At 50.7% G+C, this 12,280-nt stretch overlaps 1 protein-coding gene across 3 annotated transcripts in view; it reads left to right on the top strand.

The window, feature by feature from the left end:
* Nucleotides 1-12,280, top strand: part of NTNG1 (netrin G1) — a 225,747-nt gene that overhangs the window by 175,584 nt on the left and 37,883 nt on the right. The window contains exon 6 of one of the 3 annotated variants that reach the window (XM_059673414.1): nt 11,237-11,404. The exons of the other annotated variants lie outside the window; for them this stretch is intronic. Within the exon in view, the coding sequence (XP_059529397.1) occupies nt 11,237-11,404 (168 nt within the window). The remainder of the gene's footprint in view (nt 1-11,236; nt 11,405-12,280) is intronic. 3 annotated transcript variants of the gene reach the window in all.

The raw sequence follows: 12,280 nt of genomic DNA, 5'->3' as shown, positions 1-12,280 counted from the left end.
GGTTTCTAACCCCAAACAAGGTAGGAGCATGTCCAATTCCTACTGATACAACAGTCCCTCCTGTGGAGGGGAAAAACCCAGATGCTAATATTTTTAGCACTAAACAAGAGCATTGTCATAAGTGCCATGTCTTTGAATCGTACATGGAAAACTTGTTCTAATATGGAGAGTGTCCCAGAAATGCTCCAGTGAGAGGAGGGGGGAATGCGATGGGGTAGGAGCTGTAGGCACCGTGCTACACGGAACGGCAGGCCGTCCCAGGGTGCCGTGGCCGTCCCAGCCCAGGCCACCAACAATGAGGTCCACAGGCTGTGAGTGGCTCAGGCATCGCTCCACTGCCTGCCTTTGCTTTTGTTCAGGAAACGGCTACATCCGTTGTATCGAGGGTCGGGGACAATTCATGTCAAGGCAGGATGGCCACCCCTAAGGAGACCAGCTTTCTCTTACAGTTGCTCTATATTGACTTCTAGAAATTTAGATCCCCCCCCCCCCCATCTCTCTCTCTCCATCTCTCCCCCGCCCCCATCAGTCACGGTGCATTGCCTCTGCTGGGCCTCCCCTCCCTCTTGCCATCTTCTGTGAATCCACAGCCACTTCTGCCGGCCTGAGAGCCACCCGTGTTCAGTCTGCCCGGAGGGCCCTCGTTATGTTCTGACTTTCAACATCAAACGTAAATACATACATAAGAGAGCCTGGCAGATGGCGGCGCGATGACATGGGAGGAAACAGAACTTTTAAAAACTGGGCCCCAAGATGCCTGAGACGCAGCGGAACGTTCCTCTCGCACTAACATTGAGGCCGTAGCTCTCCCTAGACACAAAGAGGGGTTTACCCTGCTGGGATATGGCACTCCTGTGCCTCCTCCCTTCTCAGAAGGGAACAGGGCACGGCTGTGGTTTCCCTTCCTTCGTCCCCTGCGGGTGCTCCTTTTAAACTCGATTGAGAACAGACCCGGGGGACGTGGGGGAAGGGAGGACCCCAAATAGCTGCTACACAAAACGGCATATTAGCAGGCTTGGGGGCGTCCACTTGGAGGGCTGCGTCACCCGACCTTGACCCGAGTGCTGAAATGGGACCTTGACCCGAGTGCTGAAATGGAGACCGTCCTAGCTACACGCATCACCAGTAAACAGAATTATAATCAAATGCTCCTAGTGGATCTCCTGCGTTCAGGCGTGGGAGAAATCGAGCTCCATCCCCCCGTGTTAGAGGAGCTCTGTGAGGTTCGGGCGAGGGCTAGCGGCCCTGCCCACTGAATTTCAGACTCAACAGAGGAGGCAGGTCAGGCTCTCACACTTCACCCCCCGCCCTGGTGTGGAGATGGACGGAAGCAGCATCGTTCAGGCCCGAGACAGAGCCGTGTCCTTGTTTCGCCCTGTGTCTGTGAGTGTCACGGGACACCAGGCTCCCACCAGTGTCCCCGGTTCATGCCGGCCGCCCCGCGTTAGGACGAGGGTAACGAGTTCAGGTGAATGGATCTGGGAGCAGCCCGAGGAGTAAAGTGCTGGGACATGAGATTTCAGCTAAAGGTGCGCTTCCCGGCGGAGGCCAGTTCTGTGCGGCCGCCATTTACCTTGTCAACATCCGCAGGGAGCATCCAGCTCTGTGCTGCTGGGGCTGTTTCCACAGCAATAACTCCCCACGAATAATCGGAAAAGAAACGGCGGGCAAACCTAGAGCAAAACGCCTGCCGTTAGCGACCGGTCTCATGACAAAGGTAATCCATGTTGGGAAGGAGGCTCCGTTTTTGCAAGGCGGACAGGTTCAAGGTGACCCTGAGAGCCAGGTCCAGGTGCTACTGAATGGGGGACCATGGTCGCAATGAGCTGTGATGTCTTATCAGTTCAACAGAGGTCATCTGCCCAGTGTCTGGGTAGCCTGTGGTCCCACAGAGAGAATGACATGGCAAACGGAGGCAACGATACAGCTGATTAACTCAGCAACGCAAACTACTGTTTTAAGAGAGGGACCCCGGGGAGTCCCACAGCAGCCATATTGCTCCTAGACCCGTAGTCGGCAAACTGCGGCTCGCGAGCCACATGCGGCTTTTTGGCCCCTTGAGTGTGGCTCTTCCTAAGCCTTAGGAGTACCCTAATTAGGTTAATGACAATGTACCTACCTATATAGTTTTAAAAATTTGGCTCTCAAAAGAAATTTCAATCGTTGCACTGTTGATATTTGGCTCTGTTGACTAATGAGTTGGCCGACCACTATCCTAGACTGATCTTTGCATAACGGGATTTTTTTTTTAATATATTTTATTGATTTTTTTTCAGAGAGGAAGGGAGAGGGATAGAGAGTTAGAAACATCGATGAGAGAGAAACATCGATCAGCTGCCTCCTGCACACTCCCTACTGGGGATGTGCCCGCAACCAAGGTACATGCCCTTGACCGGAATCGAACCTGAGACCCTTGAGTCCACAGGCTGACGCTCTATCCACTGAGCCAAACTGGTCAGGGCTATAACGGGATTCTTGATGGGAGTGGTAGTTACTCTTGCCCCTGAAAAGAAAGCCTCTAGACTTATTTCAGACAGGGTTAGGCCATCTTCGGCCACAGATAAGACTCCCCTCCATGAGGAAACAGACTCCCGGGAAGGACACGCACGAGTAGCCGCCATGTACTAGTAGGGCTCCTCCCCCGTGGGTTGGTGATAAGTGGTTGCCGTGGGAACGTTGCGCGGTGGTTTCTAACGTGCTGTTCATTCTTTTGAACCTATCCAGTGGCTCCCAAAGTAGCTTTGTCAACAGTTCCTTCCGTTCAAGTTGCAAACCACAAGAGAGGTAGGAGTTCTGGGACTCATACAGTGGCCCCCTGCGCTGTGTGTTGTGAAACCTTGTCCTGTATGAATCGGGGATATCTGTGGGGTGTGCCCATCAGCTTATTGGTGAGGCATGTGGCCTGACACCGAGCCATGCATCCCCTCGTCCTGGGAATGTCACCTGTCAGAGGGAGGGGGAAAAGCTTCACTCAGAAAGTTGCTGCAAACCAACAGCACTGCAACTTCGTTTTCCGAAAGATCTGTGTGTGACTAAGAATCAGGGCAGCTTAGGTTCCCGTGTAGCATGAGCGTGAGCGTATGAACACTGTTGTCCATTCGCACTGAAAGTACGGAAACCCACGCGGTGTGAGTTTTGAGGATGCTCTTCATGAGAACAGAAGGGCAGGCGCTGTATGCGGTGCCCACTTGGTGTTGTAACAAATGACACCCCTTGGGGTTTCTGCTTCCAAACCTTAGTTGGAATGAATTTGAACCAATACGAGGGACGCTCGACACTGGGCATTAAGCCATGACCGTGACCCGAGAAGAATAATCAGGGCACAGTTTTTAAATGAGAGCCAGCAGCGTCTCCTCTGGGACTCATGAATGGCCTGTTCCAGGTGGCATCTGTCAGTCACAGAATGGAGATTTTTTCCCCCAGGAAACCTAGACTCCTATTCTTAGTTCGCCTTTTTCCTTCAAACGTCCCCTGTGACAGGTGTGTCTTGTCTTCCACCCTTGACTGCTGGGCATATGCTTTTCTTTTTTGAAGTGACCGCCTCTTACCCATAAATAGATGGATTAGCTACATCCGGTTTGGTGTGGCCCCACCTGGGGAAAGTGGCCACAGTAGCTTCCCCGTTCCTTAGCGAATGTAGCCAAACCCTCTTCCCGAGTTTAATCAACGCCCAGCCGGTCCTCCTGAGGCCCCTGGAGAAAGGGGGAAGCTGGTCCGAACATGGGGAGAGCAGACATGGAAGGACTGACGCCACGCCTTACGCCCCCCCCCCCCATGTACTTTCACTCAGCTTTTGAGGGGCTTCCAAATGGGTTGGAAACCCAGGGGATCTAACTCCTTCAGGAGCCGAGCAGCCTGGAGGCTGGGTTATCACACCTGTGTGTGTGTGTGTGTGTGTGTGTACGCGTGTGCACGTCACAGTGTCATGGGCAGTTGTGAGGCCACATGGGGATGTCCCTCCCCCTCTGCCATAGGCAGACCTGCCCAGAGAAACCAGGGCGGTGACGGAGAAGGGGAGCGACGGGGACTCTCGCAAAGTCCGTGTCCTCGTGTCCTATCCACACGCTGGATACTCAGGAGGCCTCTTGGCCTGGTCTCGGACCCTCCATCCGACCCCTGGTTTCTTGGTGTCACTGGTGTCACGGCACTAAGAACGTCCACACGCCCTCCGGAGGCAGGAAGACGCCACCTAGGGTGTGCCTGGAAGAGCGAAGCCGCAGGGTTGGGCGGGTACGGGCCAGGAAACCGCTCCCCTCCGCCCCGGAGGCCCCTCTGAGGCGTGGTGCCTATTAAAGCAAAGGGGCCATCTTGCTAGTCTACCTCAAGTCCTTTTCCCAAATCCTTTCTTTGTGAGGGAGCGAATGAATTCTCTCCAGCTCTGGCTTTGAATACATTTTCCTCATTGGGCCAAAGAAAGAAATCTACCCGCACACCTTCACATGCTCTGTCTGATGCTGACAGCGGTAAGGCCCCGGGGACAGTGAGAAGGAAGGCTTCCCCTCCTCTTCCCGACACCCTCTTCCTTCCACTCTTCCTCCCAGGCCAGTCTCAGAGCCGCTAGACTAGGCCTCACAGGTGTGGGTCTTTCCTGCGCTAGAAGCCAACGGCGGACACTCCCTCTCCTTCCAGACTGCTAGCCTCATTGCTCTTCACTGGCCAGTGACTCAGCCCTCCCACCCTAACTGCCTATTATGACCTCATATATGTCTTAAGGGGGTTGGGGGGTTGTCCCCCAGGGGAATGTCGGTTGTCACGTTTGGGATATCCTATAACAATCAGGACAACAGAATTGTTTGGTCCAAAACTTCAATAATGCCAAGGCTGAGGACCCCGGCTGGGTTTGGCAGGACTGGGCCTCGTTCACGCTGTCCCCCGGTCCAAGGTGGTGCTCCGTGCGCACCCATTGTCAGTGTCTGGGGGCCGTACCACGCAGATGCGTTTGCAAGACCACCATGAGGGCTGTTTGCACAGCAGTAGTTAGCACTTGTCTGAAAAAAAAAATAGGTATCATCCACAGTGCCATTTGAAGATCAAAAAATTACATAAAGCCACAGTCATTTTCAGAAATCTGGTTTTTCGCACCTGAATTGGACCTGCGTAGACCCACGGTCAGCTGCCTGCTAAACTAATCGCTAACTCAGCTATATCTTCCCGGGCGGCTGTCGTTTTTCTATACTCTCTAATGCATCGGATATAGCCAGACTCTTAGGGAATCCAAATGGCGCGGGAGTGAATTAAACATAAGTTTCCTCTATATCTTCCTCTGTCCCCCAAAGGAGGGTGCCCCGGGACCCTCACGGGTTCCTTGACCATCCAGTCCGCAGCTGTGAGTGTGTAAGATGTGCCAGTCGACGTCCTGAGAGCTGAGGTTACACCAGTGAGCCATGCAGACATGGGCTGTACTCGTGTATTGACAGTCAGTGCAGGGGGGAGATTTCTTCATAAATATGCTTTTCCGGTTCTGTAAATTCTGTGGGGAAAATGAAACAGGCTTAGGAAATTGGGGGACTCGTGCGTTTGGGTCCAGGGTTGTTACTGCAGACAGAGTGGTCTCAGAATTTCCTTTGAGCGGAGAGCTAAAAGTGAGGAAGCAGGTCCTAGGGGTGGCAAGGGGAGGAGTATTCCAGACAGCGTGACCAGCATGTGCAAAGGCCCTGAGGTAGGGCTTGGCATGTGGGCAGAGCAACATGGAGGCATTTTACAGCCAGTGAGGAAGAGGGTGACAGCAATGAGCCCCCAGGAAGCCAAGAGGCCAGATCCACGGGGAAGGAATGAGCTGGAGCTCGGCCTGTGAATACGAATGACACAGGGAGCCATTAGGATAGGACCAGAGGACGTCATGGCCTCATTGGAGTTTTCAGAGTTGCTCTGACTGCTGTGTGGGGAGGAGACGGTCCCGGGATGGAAACCAGGACAGCAACTTGGGGACAATCCAATAATCCGGGGGCTGGGGGTGGAGGGTGGCTGTAACTGAGGAAACGATGGAGCGAGGGGGAGAGATTTAGAATGTGTTTTCAAAGCCGAGGGTCTGCTGGTGGTTTGGTCGCCAGGGAGGAGAACACAAGAGGTGTGGAGAACAGGGAATGCTGAGCCGGGCGATGGGAGGGGCGGTGTTGTCACTGAGATGGGTGGCCCCTGGCTGAGCAGCGCGTCTAGGACGGTGCCTTCGGAGCTCAGAGGGGAGTGGCTGGGAGCTGAGGTGTCTATACAGTGTCTAAGCGGAGACATGAAGAAGGCAGCTGAGTATCTGTCCGGATGAAGTCTCGCTAACTGATGGGCGTTGGCCCCGCTGGGAATAACTCCAGTAAAACCTCGTTACAATTCGGACGAGGGGGGCATCCCTTAAAGCCAAAAGTCTGTTTTAGAATCAAGTTGGTTTTCCAAATTTGGATGTTAAAAAACAAATGATAAATTAGTTAGTTAGTTTACCTGTTTTGACTTATGTAGACACGTTTGTGTAATTAAAAGTAAGTATGAAAAGTTTAGTTTCACAGAGAAGTTGCCTATATGTATTCCTATCATTTTAAATCGATACAGATCAGGTCTAGTAAATGCAGGCATTCACCCGTCACCTGATGAGCAGATGTGCACGGCTGGGCGGGGCTTAGCGCCCGTGGGAACATGCACCTGTTCCACCTGCTGCAGAAAGTCCCGCCACGTGAGGCAGGGCCAGTTAACACTGGTGATGCGGTGTGATCACGTGCTAATTGGTCTCAGAACTCTTGGATTTAAATATGTGGACTGTAGTTGTAGGTACGTGATATTTAGTTATGTTAGTGAAATTACTACAGTGTTTTTCCCCCACAAACGGCCTATTCGCCAAAGTTTGTTAAGAATAACAGTGAATTAATAACAAAAAAATAACCTGTTAATTTAATTTAAGCAAATCTTGGTTAAAAACATACAGACCAGAAATGTTGTCTGTTAAATCCAAAGTCTGTTAAATTGAGGTCTGCAAAATCGGGGGTTCACAGTGTTTGGGGAAGGTTAGCATGTAGATGGTGTATGAAGTCATGAAGCTGGATTACAAAACAGCAACAGCCCTCGCCCGTGTGGCTCAGTGGACAGAGCATCAGCCCAAGGTCCCAGGTTCCATTCCATCAGGGGCTTGTACCTCAGTGGCAGGCTTGATCCCTGGCCCTGGTTGGGATGAGTACAGGAGGCAACCAATGGATGTGTTTCTCTCACATCCATGCTTCTCTCTTTCTGTCTCCCTTCCACTCTCTCTAAAACTCAGTGGAAAAATATATTCTCGGGGGCTGATTAACAAGCAGAACAAAAACAACCCTAGCTCTAGTGTGAGCCTGAAGAGCAAAGAGGGCCAGTGACTGCGCCCTGAGACGTGGGAGGAGACGGGCAGAAAGGGAGGGGAAACAATGGTTGGTGCGAAGGCGGAGAACAGAGAGGGAAGCCCCCTGTCCAGGAACGGTTTCCAGGCAGCTCCGAGGACCCATGAAGAGTGACGGTCATGAACTTAAAGTGAGACTTTATCCCAAACGGTTGGATAAAACCTCCACAGTCAGCTGTTAGGTGTATAGGCACGGAGAGCTAGAGAGTTGGATATAACCAGGACCCGACTTGCCCAGGAGATGATGATTGGGGGGGGGGGGGGGGGCGCAGGAGACAGGGGAGTGAGAATATGTGAAAGGAAGTAATTACCAGGATGGACCATGGACTCCATTCTTGTGAAAAGGGAAGCGGGGAGATGATAGGTCCGTGAACTGGACGATCAAAGAGTCATTGAGCTATTCCTTCAGGGTCTTAAGATGCTAAAGCCTCTCAGACGAGATCAGGAGTGATCATTCATGGATTCCGTGCCCATCTTGGGAAGACTCGTTGCTGGGGAGTGATGAATTCACAGAATACTGAAATCGAACACGGCAGTTTCAGAAGTACATGTGCAACGGTCTTGCGTTTATCTAGTGTCCTCATGTTTTTCAAATCACTTTCCAAGGTCTTTTTCTCGTTTTACATTCTCAAGTTTACATCACAGCCAAGCAAGGCAACTTATCAAAGTCTGGGGAGAGTCTTAGAAGTGTTAAAAGAATCAAGTGTCCACTAGCCCGTTTCCTAGATGGTAAGGCATGTAAAAGATTCCCTTACCTTCTGAATAAGTTTATAATGTTGGGTGTTGAGCTACGTAGGATTTCGTGTATCGCTATATAATTACTTATATCATTTATATTATTTAACTCTTCTCATCAAAAGTAATATATTGGCTTTCAAAAGAGGACCCAGAAACAAAAAGTTAATGTCATCCCAGAAATGTGTACTATTCATGAAATGCAAAAAAAATCAGTGCCAGTCACGTTTGACATATCTCGGGACATTCATGGACTGGGTTCGAGTGTGGAACTCGGAAATCTACTTTTTTTCCTGGATAAACTTTGCAGATGGAGCTCAGATGTGGTCTGGCCATGGGGCAGATGTTACCGAACCCTCAACACCCACAAAGGAACCAGGTCATGAAACTTGCCCAACTTCCTGCCTCTGCACACGTGACTCCTTTCCCCTGAAACGCTCATTCCCTCCTTTTTTTCCTTTTTTTTTTTTTAATACACTCGACCTCCCCTCAGAGGTTCCATATTAAGTCCAGTGTGAAGTCAGTTTTCCTAACTCCTCTGGAGTTCCTGGGTTTCTCCGGAGGCCGCGTGTGGCACCGCGGGTGTTCTGGCCCGAGCTGTTCTGTGTTCTATCTGAGCACCTGCTTGTCTTGCCCACTGAAGTAGCTTCTTAACAACAGGGACCCCTGGTCGTTCCGAAAGCTCCTGGGATGAATGTATGCCTTCAAGGATGCTTTTGACACAAGCTGTTACGTTAGGTGCACCGAGGACCAACCTGGGGTAGGGACCAGGGAGGACACGCGGAGGACCCCTGCCGGGAGGGCAGCCCACTCCTCAGGAGGCCGGGCAGCTGGAAGAAGTCCTTGGGAACGAGATGTCAGACTTGGGTCTCCTCCCTGCTACCATCTCCCTGTGGCATCTCCAGACCAAAAAGATTCTCCCTGTTTCAAACCCTCAACCAAGGGACGTTTTCAAGGCCTTTTAGGTTCCCTCGGGAGTCAGAAATGCCACCGCAAGGAAACTGTACCTCAGGGAGAGAGTGTATTGGGGCGAAGTGCTTTTGTTCCCTAGGAGAATTTCATTTGGTGACCTGTAATGCTAGCGTTGTCTTTTTAACGTGGCGTGCCCTAAAACTACTAAACTTCCACAAGTACCTTCTTCCCCCACCTCCCACATTGGAGTCCCAAGGTTCCCTGTCCTCTCCTCACTCTGGGTCCCCCGATCCCCATCTCCATCCCCACCCGGCACACCTGCAGGGACACAGCCAGCCTTCCATCGGGAAGCGGCTCGCCCTCAGGAGCCTCCCCTCCTTCTTGCCTCTGGAGTCCCCACGATGCTGACCCTGTTCCTTCACCATTTCCAGTGTCGTCCTCTGCCTCGGTCCGAATTTTCTGTCATTCTGTCAGAACCGTGACCTCAGCTCTCCGCTGTCGGAACCGGCGCTCCACTGCATAAATCCATAGCATTCCGATGGGTAAAGCATGTTAATTCTTTAAAAAAACAAGGCTAGTCTCCTCCCTTCTTCCTTATTCATTTGTGATGATGCTTATTCATTTTTATTTTGGTCATCGAAGGCCATACTTCCAAAATTTTATCTAGGCCAAAAGCTCCACTCAGCACCTCCCATAGTGCCTGGCACATGGTAGACAAACCCAAAAGGTATTGACTGAGTGCATGAAAGAACGGATGGATGGATGGGCTCAAATAGGGACTGTCTTTGGCTTCCCGGTGAGATGACATAAAAGCCAGGCATTAGTCCGAGGAGTGTTTTTAGGTAAACGAGGTTTGCAGTATCCTGGTTGACTGTCCTCTTAGATGTCCAGCGAGGTCTACCCCCATCTTTTGAGAAGACAAATGAGATCCCCGTCTAGTTATCCCTCACCTTTTTTTAAGGGGCTGAGTTGACAGTTGTGGCTACCAATGGGGGCTTGGTCTCTACCACTTCCTTTAAAAAGGTTGAATCAGATGAACAACCTCTTGCTTTGGTTGAGATGCAACCGAGAGAACGATCCAGTCCCTCTCCACCCTCCCCGACCTGTTCTCGTCCTCTTGGCTCCATTTCCTCATCTGGTTCTTATCCTTGTCACCCCGAAGCGTCAGAGGCACCGCCAACATTTTGAGGAGACAAAGGAAAAAATCCTAGGGATACAGGAGCTGCCTGGTCTTCCTGTTGTCGAAGACTTAGCTTGAAACTTGGAAGGAAAAGAAATAGCAAGAACCCCTGTTTTTACACAAATAACCTCCCTGCTTTTTATACTTTCTCTACATGTTAGCAAACATGCGGGTCTGGCCTGGCGAGAGGCTCTCAGAGGCCACCTTTCCTCTTGACATTTGGGGGAAGAAAACAAAACAGAAAGAGTATCTAGTTGTCTGGGTCCCTGTTAAACTGGCCATGACTTCTGTGAACCCCTGAATGGGTTCCTCTCTTGACAGCATCAGCAGTGAGAGACTCTAGTCCAAGGAGCCGTGGGTGATGACAGAGTCAGGCCTTAGGTCAGCGGTTCTCAACCTGTGGGTCGCGACCCCTTTGGCGGTGGAACGACCCTTTCACAGGGGTCGCCTAAGACCATCCTGCATATCAGATATTTACATGACGATTCATAACAGTAGCAACATGACAGTTATGAAGTAGCAACGAAAATAATTTTATGGTTGGGTCACAGCATGAGGAACTGTATTTAAAGGGCCAGAAGGTGGAGAACCACTGCTCTAGTCCAAGGAGCCGTGGGTGATGACAGATTCAGGCCTTAGGTGCTCACACGCGTCCCCGCCTCTTCTGTCCATCTGCAAAGACGGACAGGAAACGGGGCAAGGGATGCAAAGACAGCAAAGTTCCCCATGTGCAAAAATTAGACTTTCGCATCCACGGAAGCCAAGCCTTCCCAGATATTAAAAGGTGTGCACCTGCAAATGCTTCTGCTCATCCTGTCTGCCAAGAATTGACAGCCTCCCATCATGTTCTGAATGTCCGGCCTTTCTCTCCTGCTCGAAACAGATGCTCCCTCCATGCCCGTCACAGCCACCTGCCGTCGCCATGTGTCATGTCGCACCGCATAGATGTAATGCCATGCCTCCATCTCCTCCCCGCCCCTCATTGTATCCAAGCATGTGGTGTGCGATGACTCTTCCGCTGCCGTATGCACTCTGTATACATTTCTCTTCTTCCTTGCAAGACTGCGAATGCTTCGGCCACTCCAATCGATGCAGTTATATCGATCTGCTAAATACAGTCATTTGCGTGAGCTGTAAGCACAACACTAGAGGGCAGCACTGTGAGTTATGCAGGCTGGGCTACTTCCGAAATGCTTCGGCACAGCTGGACGATGAGAATGTGTGCATAGGTCAGTCCCCTTATCATTTCAGCTACTGTTCTGTGCCTTTCACGCGATGGGGAGCTATGGAAGGCGGAGAGGCTGGGGATTTGTACCATGGCTGAGCCAGAAGGAACTTTCTCGAAGGAACTTTCTCAACGGGGAAAACATCCCTGTGGTAGACGTAAAATTCACGTGTGCTGGTTGAAATCGTAGTTGGGGGAATATATGGCGAATCCTTATGTGACTGTTGCTTTAAAGATGATAATGAGCTGAAAAATGTTTCGGAGATAAAGAATTTTCAATTTTCCTTTTGCATGAATTCTTAAAACCTGGTCATTTCAGCCTAACCTTAAAGTGAAGCTATGCATTCAACATTCAAAATGGGGACTCATTCTAGGGGCTTGAAGTATCGATGTGAGAAGTTAGGATACAACCTCTTGCCCATCATCGCTAATCAACAAATAAATGTTGGTTGATTACAAATATTGCCATTTGCAACTGAAAGCCACATGCAGTTGGTAATATAGAAGTCTTGCCTGCCTTTTTCATCCACAGAAAAGAAATTCCATTTATTGGATTTTTCTACAGTCCCCAAAAAGAGAAGCAATTTCTCAAAATTATTCTAGATGGTTAATTCTCTTAGCTTCGTGAGCCCTGGAAAATTGAGTCCACAGGGTTGGGTCCCTGGGGCGCTGTCCCCACCCACCATGACGGTTGACCATGTCAACTGGAGAGAATCAGGGGCCTTTCCATCCAAAAAAAACCCTCCTGCCTGTGCAGAGTGGGACCTGTCTTTAAGAAAGGGAGCTGATGGAGAAGTAAGAACCAATAAATGGAATTTCACGTCATCATTTTCTAGGGAGAAATGCATATGTTCAAAATGGTAAAGGCTGTGTATCCGTT

The sequence above is a fragment of the Myotis daubentonii genome, chromosome 18 (assembly GCF_963259705.1).
Source record: "Myotis daubentonii chromosome 18, mMyoDau2.1, whole genome shotgun sequence".
NCBI lineage: Eukaryota > Metazoa > Chordata > Mammalia > Chiroptera > Vespertilionidae > Myotis > Myotis daubentonii.
The sequence above is the reverse complement of the archived record's forward strand: the minus strand, read 5'-3'. Positions and strand labels throughout refer to the sequence as shown.